Source organism: Saccostrea cucullata, unplaced genomic scaffold (assembly GCF_032062105.1).
Source record: "Saccostrea cucullata isolate Sc308-1 unplaced genomic scaffold, CSIRO_AGI_Scuc_v1 ctg84, whole genome shotgun sequence".
Classification (NCBI taxonomy): domain Eukaryota; kingdom Metazoa; phylum Mollusca; class Bivalvia; order Ostreida; family Ostreidae; genus Saccostrea; species Saccostrea cuccullata.
Genome location: NW_026938747.1, coordinates 261085 through 276433, shown reverse-complemented (window position 1 = coordinate 276433; position 15349 = coordinate 261085). Strand labels below are relative to the sequence as shown.

Here is a 15349-nt window from a genome sequence, read left to right as displayed (position 1 = left end):
GGAAGAGGACGTTGTTGTGAAGTGCCATCGATCCTACTCGAAATTAAAGACCGCCGAGGAGTACAAGAGGAGGGTAACCATCTTTACAAAATTACCACCTCATCACCAGGACAAAGAACAAGTTGCGATCGTAGAATACCTCGGCTCTTATAACTCTGAGAAGATCCCACATGGCAACTGTACTAAAGCATCTGTTCCCTATGTTCGCACAGACCCGGCCATTCTTCAAGAGGCAGCAAGAATCACCAGGGAATCACACCAAAAGCCTCTCAAGACCAGTCACCAGATGATGCTGGAGGATTCTATTAACGCCCCAAATGCCAAGCAAATTAGGGACAAAGTATACAGAGATTCCAAAAAGACAGACAACGGCCAGCATACCACAAAACTTCACAACATTGCTGATGAGGTCCTCTCCGTATTGAGTATGTGCCAGAACGGGGAAAACAACGTGAGGGAAGTGTTTATTAGTCCATCAAAACCCCCTAGCGTCGTTGTTTATTCCGACGAACAACTTGAGGATCTAAGGACGAACTGCAATGTGACCAACGGCAGTGTGATAGGAATAGACAGGACATTTATAAATCTGGGACCTTGCTTTGTCACTATAACAACCTACAAAAATCAAAAAATTATAAAACGCGAGACGTTACAAAATCCAATTTTCCTCGGGCCTACCTTTCTACACTGGGACGGCGAAACTGGAACTTACTATAAGTTCCTCTGTCATCTCAACGCCAAATTAGGTTACCCATCACAACTGAAAATTGGCAGTGACGAAGAAAAGGCCATTAAAAATGCCATCCAACAAGCATTCCACGACCCCGTTCACCTCCTGTGCACAAAACACCTTAAAGACAATGTGAGACGTTATTTGAAAGACAAAGAGGGATGTGGCGCAAAGGAAAGGGAGTTTATTGTGAAGCTAATATTCGGCTACGACGGACTTGTGAACAGTGATGACTCGTTCTCCTTTGAATCAAAAATTGCTGATATGGAGAGTCGTATTTCCAAATTTCCAAATTTTCGCAACTATTTCGATAAACGTTTAAAACCACTTCTTTTGGACCATGTCTTCAAACCTCTTCAAAATGGGACAGTGGGCGAGCTTTGGACAAACAATAACTCGGAATCCATGAATAACAGACTCAAAGAATCAATAAACTGGAAGCCACATAAACTCCCGGACCTGATTAGCAAAATTAACGAAATAAGTGCGTTTCAGTTCAATGATCTTCGTCGGTCCATCCATGGTAATGGTAACTACATCCTAGAGGACACCTTTAAGAATCATCATGTGTCACCAGATGTATGGGTGAAATTAAGCCAGACCGAAAAACGGAAACGAACTTGGAAACTCCTGTCGCAGAAACCCAGAGACGCCGAGAAGAAGAACTATATCAAGTCTACGAAGTGCAGTTTCCAGGTAAAGATAAATGTTAATAAATTTATTTAAATAAATAAGTGACTTTACTTAGTAATATATAAGAAAGGACAACCGGAAATATACATACATATCTATATGCACACTTTCAAATAACAATCCAAACAGTTAATTTTACATTATTTTATTATACAGGTTCCCCCGACCGCGAAGATAGCCCAGAAACCACACCAGAGGAAACGACCGAGAGCTGAGCGTGTGAGGCGTTAATTTCGATCCGTGAAACCGAATATATTACCGGACTTTCCACTATATATGTGACTTTACTGATTGTGACTGTATTACCAATTGTGACTAGAACTTTCCACTAAATGAGTGTGCCTATAAACCATATGTGACTTAAATTTACTGATTGTGACTATATTACCGATTGTGACTAGAGGCATGATTACCGGACTTTCCACTAATGTGCGTGTGCCTAACCAGAACGTGACTATATCAACAAGTGTAACTAAATACATATATGACTATCATCTACCATTATCATTTGCACTGTAAATATGTAAACAGTTTATTTCAATTTATTTTAATTTTAGAAATGTACGAGAAAAACTGAGTCTGGGCCCTGCGTCGTGTATTAACTCGATAAGAACAGTTTTCTTGTGCACTTGATAAAACAAACTGTTGATGATGTTTACTTATTTATCTTCCTTCTTGTGTTCCTTAGATGTAACGTCCATATTCTAATTCTTAAGTAATATTTTAACATTTTGGGGTTATGCGAGAAACTGAGTCTGGGCCCTGGTAGGGTGACGTGTTTTACAACTCGTTAAGAACAGTTTTCTCGACCAAAATTTTATTATATTACCTACCTTTTTACCTATACAATAGATACTAGTAGTGCTTACCCAGTAGCTTATATTGTTTCTTATTTTTATTGTGTTTTGCATGCCTTTATTTACTATGTATATATGTTCTGCTTTTAGTTTTGACATTTTTTTTTCATTTATTGCGTATAATTATTTTTTTTTAAAACATATCAAAAAATAATCCATACTTTTTTTGTGCGTAGTGTTACATTTTTTCTCGATATATATATATATAGAGAGAGAGAGATAGATATATTTATAGTAGGCTTCAAGTTTCTCATAGTTACATGTTTCGCCTTTTTTATATGTATATCTGACAGAAATTTGTTTTGCATGCCTATTAGTATGTATAAATGTTTTACTTTTTCGTGTTCAGTTTTTTATGATATAGTGCGTATAGTTAGTTGTTCTTATATATATGTATATACTTTAATGTTCTGTTGTTGTTGATTTTCTTATTTCTAGTGCTTGTACATATTGTCTATCACATATATATATATATATAGAATATTATGTTTTTACTTTCTTAGTATGGATTATTTTTTGAAATTCATTTGTCTTCTTTTTAACCCTCAATTTTATATTTAAAAACACCAAAAAAATATTATCAATTTTAAAACGCGTATGGATTAATTATTATACACTTTCCATTTCGGAACTTTGGCTTTTTTTTCCCAAAAACATAAATTATGGCTCTTTGTATGGGTGGCCTCCACGTGGCAAGAGCTGGGCAACGTTATTTATACATATACGTTCGAAATATGTCATATACAACGTGTCTGTATAAATAACGGCTAACAACCCTTTTCTTATCGGTTAAAATCTTTTGCACGTACTACTATTTTACTAAAATATGATTCAGAGTATCTCTGAGTCTTCTATTAGTCCATTTGGATCGCCATTTGGGTCCATTTGGGTCGCCATTTGGGTCCATTTGGGTAAATCGACGCACCCTGTGGGTTTTAAAATTAGCTTTCAATTGTCGTTTCTTGTTTCAGTTTGGGGATAAAAAAAATATTTAGTAAGTTAAATATAACTCTGCTTAGAAAGATTATATAGAAATTTAAGAGTAAGTATTCTTCTCCTACTCAGACCTATTTACCTGACATTTTATTTTATCCAAAATCGCCCTAAAACTCTAAATTAGAAGAATTTCACCCTCTGTAAATAAAAAAAAATCATCCATAACTTGCAACTTCTGTCTAGGGCCGACCTGTCTATTGCCCCTGATATTTAGCCATCAGCTGATGGAGATCAAGCGACAGAATTGTAGTTCCGAAGCTCTATTGTAAAAACCTTCAATCTGGACCAGGTGGATGGGTGCTTGGGTCTTGTTTTATAAACATGTATGTACTTTATTGATATGTAAAAAAAAAAAAAAAAGTAAAGGTATGGAGGCTGCATAATGGTGTCTGTCCTGACAACTCCGTTCTTTATATGGCTTGTTCTTTGAAAAAAAACACTGCTCCTGTCATTTTTCTGCACTGTACATCTCTGAACATTGATTCTTATATCTTAAAAGCCCTCACATTTTGCAGATAACTTTATTTAATTTTACATATATTCCAAGGTATCAATATGGTACATACATATTTATAAACCAAGACCCAAGCACTTTTGAAACGGTGCCAGACAACAAAATGATTTTAAATGATTTGAAAATTAAGTCAATCATTATTTTGGAACAGCAATTGCTTTCTACAATATTTTATAATGAAACAAAAACATGAGAATCACTAGTATGCACTTTCAAATTTTATGTCTGAGAGAGCTACAGTTGCAGGTCATGGAGATTGAGTCTTAAAGGAAAGTGGTATCTGTAAACGCCAAACTCTACATGGAGAAAACTCTCCTAAGAATAACCGTTACAATCATTTTGGCATTCAGAGTAAATGCAATGGAAAATTGTTCAACACCTTACTCTTCAATAATTTATCAAAACAAATTATGTTTGGCATATCCTCTTGTCTTCTATCTGCTTTAAGATTTATTAACATTATTTTATGAATACATTTCTTATGATTTCAGATCACGGAGGATGAGTTCAGAACTGGAGAACATTGCAGCTCAGTTTGGGAGCCTGACTGTGCATTCAAACCCTGCAGTGTGCAGGGTTGTGTTAACAAAGGTATACTTATTGTGTATACTCAGTCCAATACCATAAATATGAAAACAGTTAAAACACTCTCTGTGTACATTATATACTATATAGTAAGCATAAGCATGCAATCATCAAATTTCCCACTATAACTCTGGTATGTATAGTTTTCTAACTTTTCAGGGGAGTAAATGTTTAAGATAAAGTTTAACAACATCATTTATATTTATAGGTCATGAGGCTGCAGATGAATGGAACAGATTGTGCCCAGCTTTTGCCAGGGATGCTGAAGCTTTTGGCTCACCCTGATCTTGTGACCAAAAAGGCAGTGTACCATTTCACAGCGCTGTATGCCAACAAAAACCCAGAGGTTTCACTTCTAGCAGTCAACACGCTGATGCAGGAATGCTCAGATAGTAACCCTGTGATCCGAGGCCTAGCCCTGAAAACTTTGTCAACTCTTAATCACGAGTCCTTCATTGAATATGGTCTGAGAGGAATCAACATGGGTCTCACAGACAAGAGTGTTTATGTGCGGCGAGTGGCGGCGTGCTGCTGTGGTAGGCTGTACAAACAGAACGTGGATATGTACAATGACGGGCGTCTGATCAATCAGTTGTACACCATGCTGAGGGACTCCGATCCCATTGTGGTGGTGAATTCTGTGATGGCTCTAGAGGAGATTTTAAGTAAGGAAGGAGGGATAGTGATCAACAGGAACATTGCTAACCACCTCCTAAATAACCTCCAGGGCATGACTCCTTGGGGTCAAAGCTACGTCCTAAACATCCTACAGAAATACAAACCTAAAACACAGGATGAGCTGTTTAACATGCTGAACATTCTCGATACCTTCCTAGTCAGTAATCACACTGCCGTGGCGGAGGCTTGTCTACAGTTATTTCTCAGCCTGATTTCAAATCTACCTCACTTACGACCTCAGGTTTTCAAAAGATACATCAAGAATATTGTGGCAGCAATTCCACATGGAAATACAGAACTAGTTTTCCACATCTTAGATCATCTAAATTCATTTAGAGATGAAATTAAAGCAGAGTTGCAACCACATTATTTAATATTTTTCTGTAAAGAAAGTGACCCACTATATTTAAAGAAACTCAAGTTAGCAGTGTTACCACATCTTGCTTTGGAAAATAATGCAAAGGAAATTTTAGGAGAATTATTTCTTCATGCTTCAAACCCATCCAAGGAGGTGTCTCTTGGTGCTCTAGAAGCTGTCACAGTGGTATTCAAATCCAATCCTACCACTGCACCAACTGTGATCAAGAAACTGAAACAACTTATAGACTCAGAGGCCCCACATTTACTGTCCAATATCTTTCAAGTTCTGAAAAATTTGGAGTTAAATACAATTGATGAAGGACCAGATATAATAATGAAAATAGCCGACAAACATCGAAAATTGACAGACACTGAAGGTCGCCTGGCATTCCTTTGTTTACTGTCACAATATGGAAATTTGTTAGAGGAAAGCCCATACATTTTAGAAGAGTATGTGGAAAACTTTCAGAATGAGACAAACTCTATCATAAAATACCAGATTTTAATGACCTGTGTACACGTATTTTTCCATCATCCTGCTGCGATGCAGGGAATCCTGGGACAGATTTTAGAGTTGTGTTTGCAGGACTCGGACAAATCCATCCAGAGCCAAGCTTTGTTTTACTATAGACTTCTAAGCAATGATGTCAGACATGCAAAAATGATTATTTCTACAGAAACAAGGGCATTACAGTAGTTTTGTCATGTATTTTTCAATTCTTAAGTGCTTTTTGAATTCAAGGTATAGGATTTCTCTATTGTATCACATGGATCATTCCAATATACATTGTAAGATCATTAAAGACTTTTAAGTACTATTGTTTTTGTAGTTTATTTTAACAACAGCAATAGCAACATTAACAAAACAAAGGACATGATATGCAAATCAATATTCCATTTCTGAGATTCAGCTATGGTAGAGCTATAATTGACAGCTTGCATTGAAGGCACATATTGTTGAAGTAAAATTAAAATAAGACTAAATCAGAAGTAAGCTTGTGAGCAGTCAGATCATGTATTAAAAAATAATTACGGTAGCATTAATTTACCATTCTAGCAAAATTTAAGTAACAATTTTAAAGTTTTTCTAAAAGCAGAAATAAAGAGGCATGTACCTCTATTCAAGAATTGAAAAGTACTACAATATAATGTAAATAATGTAAAACATTGGTACTATATCAGATCAGCAGATACAGTTTACTGTAAACATATATAAGATTTGGATGTGTATCTATTTAACACCTCTCGCAAAAAGCAGCCTCCGCTAAATCAAGTACATCGCCAAATGCTTTGTGTATCTTCATGTAAAGCACATTCAAAAAGTGCTAAATTAAATTTAATTATTGAAAATTCAATTTCTGCCAATCATACTCGCAAAATAAAATACATTTTCATTAATTTAAAGAAATATCATATTTGGCATGTTACGTACCTGATTAATAGTTACAAGAATTTATAGGAAATGAATTACACTGTATAACACTTTTAAGACTGAAAAACTTAGAGAGAGAAAATGATCATAATGACCAATTAGTAGTGTCTGCATTTAAGGAAGATAAAACACTGGGGTCTAGAATATCTTGGCGAAGAAAACTTTATACTCTACAACAGAAATGGTCTTTATATATCTTCATTGGACATATCACATAAAACTTTAAAATATAAATTAGAGGAACATTATAGAAACAAAATCAGTGAACAATTAAAGAACATTTCTAAATCAAATTCTGGGAAATCAACTTTTTATAGTAATATAATTGATTTAAATGAATATAAATTACAAAACTATCTAGAATTACCATTGAAGAAATCTAAAAGAACTAGAAACTCTTGTTGCTAAAACAAAGAATTAGTGTTCTCCTACATATTTAAATGAATGAGCTTTCACCTATGTTAAAAAGGCATATAATATTTTTAATGATTTTTTAGGAAAACAAACAGCCATTAACTTGTACCAAGATTTTTTACTTTACTTTAGACAATTATAATCTTAATAACATGTACAAAAATCATTTTCAATTTTTTATCACTTCCTGTGACGACCGGAAGGAACGGCGTACGCATTTTACCCTATATTTTTTGCACAATCTTCATGTTGTTTTATTCATATAAGTTTAGTGTCTTGATCTGTTACAGTTTAAGAGATCTAGTAATATTATCTTCTCATTTTGAGGACAAAAAATCACGGGACCGTAAGTAAATTTTTGAAAAAATATTTAAGGTTACTTTAGAAATTTCAGTCTAATTATTTGTTTGCATTTAATTAAGTCCTTGCCAATCAAAAATATTTATGGAAAGTGTAAATAAATTTATGCAGTTTTTTCTTTGATAATGTTATTGTCCATTTTGTTTCCAGTGGGACTGACATATTTCAAAACTACAAAAAAGAAGTCTTTGTATTACTAAGAAAGATTCCATAAGAAAAGTTTTTATTCATTTGTTCACTTCCTGTGACAAAAGTGACGGTGCCAAAAAGTAAAAAGTTTTGCCTACACATCAAGATCTACCACTTGTTAAAGTTTGGTGTCTTAATCTTTTACCCTTTACAAGATATATTATGATAACTTCTCATTTTGTTCAGGAAATCACGAACCGGAAGTAAATTTTATAAAGATATTTGGCGTTACTGAAGACAGTTACAGTCTTAATAACATATCCAAAAATCATAACAAGTCTGCATCTATAAAGAATATATACTGGATAGAAAAATACTCAAATTATGAAGTTTTTCTCTTATAACCGGAAGTTGTTTTCTTTGTTTCCGGTTTTACTGACTTATTTCAAAACTACAAATAAGATGCTATTATGTGATAAAAAAAAGTTGAATTTTGGCTTCATCACTTCCTGTGAGAGAAGTGGAAATTATTCAATCATATATCCCCCATGGAATTGTTACATCAGGATATACCACTTGTCAACGTTTGGTGTCTTAATCTCTTACTGTTTAAGAGATCTAGCTATAATAATTTCTTTTTGAAAAATCACACGCTTTGATGAATTTAAAAAAAAAAGTTGATGTTACTGTAGACATTTGCAGACTGAATAACATATCCAAAAACAGTTGCAAACACTTTATCTATAAAAAATATATATTGGAAAGAATATATTCAAATTATTTAGTTTTTCTCTTATAACCGGAAGTTGGCGTTTTTGTTTCCAGTGGAGCTGATATATTTTGAAACTACAAATAAAGTGCTATAATGTGATGCAATAAACGTTCCATAAAAGGAAAGATGAAATTTCCGATTTTTCGACCACTTCCTGCGACGACCGGAAGTGACGGCGGACAAAAACACATATGTTTTTCCCTTTTCGAAAGATATACCACTTTAAGTTGGGGGGGGGGGGGGGGCTACATCTCTAACCGTTTTAGAGATATAGCTATAAGAACTATTCATTTTGAGGACAGGAAATCACGCGACCGGAAGTGAATTTTCCAAAGATATTTGACGTTACTGTAGTCATTTGCAGTCTGAATAACATATCTAAAAATCATTTGAAAAACTTTATCTATATATTTATGTAAAAAAAATACTGAAAATATGCAGTTTTTCTCTTATAACCGGAAGTTGTCGTTTTTGTTTCCGGTGGGACTGACATATTTCAAAACTACGAGTAAGATGCTATAATCTGATGCTAAAAAACTTTCAAAAAAGAAAAGTTGAAATTTTCCTATTTCAATGGTTCCTGTGACGACCGGAAGTGATTTTGGACGATTTTAACCCATATATTTGCCTACTTATCAACTATCATCCCTGTTTTGGCCCTCTTACCGTTTCTGATATCTCACTCGTATTAAATTTTTTTTAAAAAAGCGCAAATCGTACATATCTGACGACCGTATGTTAATTTTTAAAAAATTAAAAAAACGTCTCGGGGTATTTTCATTTTCTATCATCCCTGAAAATTTCAGGAAAATCCGTCCAGCCATCTCTGAGAAGAAGATTTTTAAAAAAATAAAAATATATAATAATAATAAGAAAAAACAGTAGAATCACTATAAGGTCTTCCGTCTGAAACGGAAGACCTTAACAATCCTAACAAAACTAAGAATTAGTGCTCATACACTACATATTGAAATGGGGAGATACTCAAGGTCACCTATTCCTAGAGAAAAACGTGTATGTCATTTTTGTAAATTTTTTATTGAAAATAAAAACCATTTTGTACGTTATTGTCCTTGTAATGATCAATGTAGATTACAATATTATACAATTATTGCTGTTTTTTTCGGTCAATACAATGATTTAGCCATCTGAGGAGTACAATATTCACCGAGCCTGAAGGGCGAGGTGAATTTTGTCCTTTGAAGATGGCTAATTCATCAGCAATAATTGTTTTATTATATGATTCACTGATAAAATGATACAGCTCATTATTTGTTTGCATTTAATTAAGTCCTTGCCAAATACAAGACAGAAGCAGAATTGAAATGTAAATAAACTTTACCAGTCGTATCAATTTGAAATGTTATTTTATCAATTTTAGTTGCCATAAAAAAAAAATAATAAGTCTTTTTTATAGGATAGATTTCGAAACGAAGGAGTATTAGGGAAAATTGACTGCCAAAAAGTAAAAATTATTGTTAAAATAATAGTATTGGAGGGGGGCCCTGCATCCCCTCTTACCACCCTCACCCGAAAATATATATTCTCTTATCTTTTGTTCAATTGAAAAAAAAGTCATAGTCGTTGAAATAGCTTATCAATTCAATTTGTATCAATTTGGAATTTCCCAATCTATTTTTAGATCAATGTAGAGGAAATAAATCCTTGTATTCACCTGAAACGTCACGTCCAGGTCAATACAACATAGTATTTTTCTAACGTAGTTGGATCTCAGCCAATCAGAGAGATGGAAATTATTCAATCATATAATAATACAATATATTTAATGCACACTGTTACATGAAGGAAAACCCTATTATTGACATTATCAATCCTACAAGTATTAGAACTGCTAGGAGAGTTTGTAACTTTTTGAAAAAGTGCTTTGATATTAGGAAAGAAAACCTTGATGGTGTTGTCAATAAAATGAATTGAATTGAATTGTATATTTAACAGATCTATATAAGGTTTTTCATCCAATAAATACATTAGCTCAAACAAATATCATAAAATAAAACTTAAAATGTAACAACACATGTCTACTGAAAGTAAAAAAAGCAGGTTTATCCACCATCATTTTGTAAGTACCAGTAGGAATATAAATGACAAATCGGAAAACAGTCGCTATTACTTCCGCCATTAAATCAGTCTGGTCTAAGTTTACTGTCTTCTACGACTGTCTCAATCATTTCCTTCAGCAGACGGTAGCGTTTGGGAGGTAGGTATTGTTTGGACTCGACGTATTCCTGGCGGAGTTTAGTCAGTCTGTTGTGTGCTCGTAAAAACTTGCTGTCGTAGCACTGTATGTGGTGCTTCAGTTCCTCATTCTCATCTGCGATCTCGGCTTTGTGCATTACCGAAACCTCTGTAAAATGATGGATGGAAGAGATCATTGTAAGCATTATTTACATGCCTATAAATTCTCTTTTTATTTACAATAAATCATCATAAAATTTGAAGTTTTTTCTCTGATTTTTTTTCTCTCTTATAATATAAGAAGAACATTTTTAATCATCTAAAAATCTATTCATGGATGTTTCTGTAATATGAAACTGAACATAAATAAAGCAGTCTTGTGGGCAGAGAATACAAAATGGATCAAAATATTACAATCTTAGTAAAGACAGATAAATGAGTTGACGAAAATCTCTTTGTATTTTAGTTTACCTTCATGTGGACTGAAATCAGTTTATACTCAGATTTTTTGTTTTTGATATTTTTACAAGGCCATCTGCTTGCAAAAATTTTATTCTCATGCATAATTTTTACCAGAATTTGTGTAAATTTTTCTCCTTTCATGTGAATACAACCATACTAAGGTATCTTGCGAAATGAATTATGAACATTTGGATGATGTTAAGAAGTAACATGTATACCCACCCCTCCTTCTCTGCTGTTGTACGTGACTCTCTCCCACACCAGCAAATTCTCGGCAGGACTGGAGGAATGCCCCCGTTCCTTTACGTTGATCGTACCGAGCGGCTACGGCGTCCTTAATGTGGAGCTCTACATTAGCACTGGAATTGTGGTTAAAAGCTACAAGAGAACACATAAAGAAACATTTCAAATTCAAATGCAACAGTATAATGAATTGATTTAACTTAGTTACAAAACTATTTTTTTAAGTTTTTTAGTATTTGTGTATCTCTTCAGAAAAAATATCTATCACTAATGTAGAGGTACAGTGTAGTCCTCCCCCCTTTCCCAGGTTTATTAGATTAAGATAGCTAATACTGGATCCACCATTGGCATAAAAATATTAAAATTTATCATGACGTTAGATACAGATTAACAGACAACCCTAAATAATCCAAAAAATAGTCTGAAAGTATATTTTTTGTTCCCCTGAAATACTCATATATATTACAACTCTACATCTTCAACATTTACCCATGTCAAAATGCTTAAACTTCATAGTTTAAATTACTACCAAGCTGGGTTTTTTTTTAACAAAGATGGAGCATACATATTCTGTTTTACAGGAGTTATTTCCCTTGAGAAAGCAGTTTTAACTTATAAACATCAGGATGTGGTGTTCTTGACTAAGAGATTAAAACTATAAACCTCACCCCTCCTTTACTTACAGTGATCCACCCCCTTGTTCTGTACGGAATGCTTGTGTTCTGGCAGTTTACATTGTTCTAGAACTTCATCACTCGTGGCTTCTTTGATCAGATGTTTGAGTTTTTCGTAGCTGGGTGTGAGATCTGTTTTGGTTTCATTATATCGTCTCTTCAGGTTCTCTATTACACTGTAAACGTTATCTCGATATTGCCGACGTAGGCTGTCCAGTTCTTTGCGTAGTTTCCTGTTTTTTTCCTTTAATTGATCTTTTGTCTTTGGTAATGGTGGAATGTTCACTAAAAATATTTTAATTTTTAAATAAATTATGCAAAACTAAAGCTAATTGTGCAGTTTTTTTTGTGTTTTTTTTTGGAGGGGGGGCATCAATTTTAAGTAAAAATCTAGGTGAATAACTTAAATATTGTAAGCATATTAAGGATTCTACCTATAGAACAATGACCCATGCAGCCAAGGAAAATGGATTTATGTACACACTAAAATGGATTGAAGACATTCTCTTAGTTCTTTCTTTAGGAAGATGAAGCAAACGTTCTAGACTTGGCTCTCAATTTAGAAATTAGTATTCTAACTAATGAAAGTTAAATACTCATGTTAGCCTATAGTTTTTCTAGTTTCATTTATTTGAGAAACTAAAGATATCAACTTGGGTTAATCAATAAAGTAAATAGAATTTTATTTTACTTTTCAATTAGCTTTTGCTTCAGGCATTTAATTTTTTTTTAAATACAACACATATTTATAGAAGTAAAACCCAATGAGAAAGGGACTAAAATTAGAAATTTTGTCAAATCTAATCAGCTGCACATATTGTATTAATAGTTTTTTTTTTTAAAAACCATGAAGTCAAACAAAGCTTTTAGGCCTAAACACCTGTGCAAACAACAAATGACAAGATTTCTTGATATAAAAGAAAATTATCCATTTCTGTTATATAATACAAGGTACTAGAGTTTTTATTTAGATTGCATCAAACAGAAAGTAAGCTTTATCCTCCAGGTAAAATGTCCACATAAACATCAAAAAGGTCACATAAGACATACAATTCTCTAACATGCCATGACAATTAATTATCTAGGTCACTGCTCTTTGATACACAAAGGTACACATTACAAGTTAGAGATTACAATGTTTAATTTGTTAAACTTACAATTCAAAATGGAAAAACAGTGTTTAAATTCTGTTGCATTTCTTTCAATGAAAGTAAATTCCTTTTATTTTCATCTTTCTGCATTTATTTTTATAGATCCATAATGTAACAAAAGACCTGATACAATTAACATGAAGGTTAAATACACACCTGAACGGGAATGGTCCAAGCGTCCCCTCGACATCTCTGTGTATCTAAGGCTTCATTTGTTTACAGCCGAATTAAAACACCCATTCCTTCTAATGACAAGACATACACTGTGATAAATCTATGTGGGTTGTCATGCATATAGCCATGCGGAGCAGGAAACATGCAGGTATAAACACAAGAAAATTGACTCAGGTGAAAAATCGTCTTACATTGATCGGACTGTAACAGATGGAGTCAAATTTAAAGAGACACTCATCAATTTTCCTATCTGACAATCTAATGTATGAACTGCTCTGGAATTTCACAAAGATTAATCGCATAAAATGGATTTATGTATTTATCAATGTGATGTTTTTGTGGAGAGATTTTAATGAAGTCAAGTAGCCTTTACTTGACTTTAAAAAAAAACAATAAATACCAGGGTTCAATCAAATTCCAAAATAAACCAGATTATTTATTTATGTTTCATTTGGTTGATTTTAAGTCAGTTTCAACTTTAATTAAAAGTTAATGATATATCAGGAAACTGATTATACACAGTCATTTAAATTGTACAGTTCAGTTCGATTCTTTACTAATTTTGAGTTTTAACCAATAAAGCCTATAAATTTTACAACTGTTCTAACAATCTGAGGTTACCCACATCCTACATCACTATAGAGTAGTGTTTTACATGAAATCATTAACAAGGATATTATTGATTTAATTTTATAGAACTTGCTCCTTGAACTTTTAAATAGTTTCCTGACATGCAGATCAAACTAACAACAGTTATAAGACCTTAGGCACAACATAATTTAAAGAATCAACATGATCAATACTATAGTAATGAAAAATACCTATAGTATAGCAAACAACATGTACAAGCAGACATAACATCAACATGATTTGTATTTTCACTAAGTTCTACAAAATATATATGTATGTTTTAAACAGTTAAAAGCGAAAGAACATTCCAATCAGCATGGTCAGGCATGTAGTATTGGAAAAGGGGGGTGTCAAATTTTATTTCCAGTAACATTTTCTGCCCCCCCCCCCTCTTTCTTTATTTGAAAAAACGAGACTACATGTTTCCGATGAAGTATGATAAATATACCCCCACCCCCTCCTCCAACATGCATTTAATTAAATCATTATTCAGTGGGGGGAATCTACTGAACAAACAAAAGAATAGCGCGAATAATTCAATAACTACTGACAACAATTAACAATACATTGTATAAAGAGATAAACAAAAGCTTTCTTATGAATGTGCCATATACGTATATACAGGGATATAACGCACCTTTCTCTCTGCTTCCCATCAGTGGTCCCTTACTCACCAGTCACTCCAGTCAACAATGTAAATCTGATCAATTTTTTGTCACGCATAAATTACGCAACTGTCTCGATAAAACATCAGTAAGGTGGTTATAATATGTTCCTGTTTAGTCGATCAGCAGTATGGTGGATGCACGTGCATGCATGTGTTGCTCACAAAGGAGACAAACAGGAGCTAGTTTTACACAGAATCCTGTCCTCCCGCCAAATTCATGGCGCGGATCTACTGACTGTTAAATTCAGGTCCACACTATGCTATAAATTGACGAACAAGTTAGTTTCTATCTCATTTCATGGAATCCAAGGAAACCAGTATTCTCCCTGACTTCGTGCAGATCAGAGATCTAATTTATAGATAAAATATCCCCGGTCCCTGTACTTATAATACTGGTATCAACTCTAACATGTCTAATACGAGGAAATCCTGTTTTTGTTTTTGTCAAATTGGAGTATGGGTTCATTCTCCACTAAATCGTTGAATGCAAAAAATACTATGTATGGTAAATCGATTCACCACACAGAGCATATTGGGACACAAAACAATATATTAAATGGATGAAAAACACAAGTTTTTGTTCAGCTGCAAATCCACTGGGAGGAGGCACAGCTAGGAAATTCAAGGCCGTA

The 15349-nt window shown here is 33.6% G+C and overlaps 2 protein-coding genes across 5 annotated transcripts; one reads left to right on the top strand and one right to left on the bottom strand.

Annotated features, from left to right (window-relative positions):
* Window positions 1-4088: 4088 nt before the first annotated feature.
* LOC134251135 (AP-4 complex subunit beta-1-like) lies at window positions 4089-6233 on the top strand. Its single transcript, XM_062733494.1, has 2 exons — window positions 4089-4381; window positions 4584-6233. Exons 1-2 carry the CDS (start codon window positions 4292-4294, stop codon window positions 6108-6110), a joined length of 1617 nt encoding a protein of 538 aa, XP_062589478.1. The 5' UTR covers window positions 4089-4291; the 3' UTR covers window positions 6111-6233.
* Window positions 6234-9748: 3515 nt separating this feature from the next.
* LOC134251137 (uncharacterized) lies at window positions 9749-14898 on the bottom strand. Of its 4 annotated transcripts, none has more exons than XM_062733498.1 (5): window positions 14688-14894; window positions 13403-13488; window positions 12105-12380; window positions 11401-11556; window positions 9751-10885 (listed from the first exon to the last, which is right to left on the bottom strand). In XM_062733498.1, exons 2-5 carry the CDS (start codon window positions 13434-13436, stop codon window positions 10665-10667), a joined length of 687 nt encoding a protein of 228 aa, XP_062589482.1. In that variant the 5' UTR covers window positions 13437-13488; window positions 14688-14894; the 3' UTR covers window positions 9751-10664. The 4 variants fall into 4 exon arrangements, with proteins under 4 accessions (XP_062589483.1, XP_062589482.1, XP_062589481.1 ...); XM_062733497.1 differs by having other exon boundaries at window positions 13403-13621; window positions 14688-14893; XM_062733496.1 differs by having other exon boundaries at window positions 13403-13491; window positions 14688-14893.
* Between the last annotated feature and the right edge of the window lie 451 nt (window positions 14899-15349).

Excerpts from the sequence above, each read along its gene's own strand:
- LOC134251135 (XM_062733494.1), top strand. The coding sequence starts at position 4,292 with ATGAGTTCAGAACTGGAGAACATTGCAGCTCAGTTTGGGAGCCTGACT. Across the intron at positions 4,382-4,583 it reads GCAGGGTTGTGTTAACAAAG|GTCATGAGGCTGCAGATGAA; the intron begins GTATACTTATTG and ends TTATATTTATAG.
- LOC134251137 (XM_062733498.1), bottom strand. The coding sequence starts at position 13,436 with ATGTCGAGGGGACGCTTGGACCATTCCCGTTCAG. Across the intron at positions 11,557-12,104 it reads GAACAAGGGGGTGGATCACT|CTTTTAACCACAATTCCAGT; the intron begins GTAAGTAAAGGA and ends GTTCTCTTGTAG. Across the intron at positions 10,886-11,400 it reads ACAACAGCAGAGAAGGAGGG|AGGTTTCGGTAATGCACAAA; the intron begins GTGGGTATACAT and ends ATCATTTTACAG.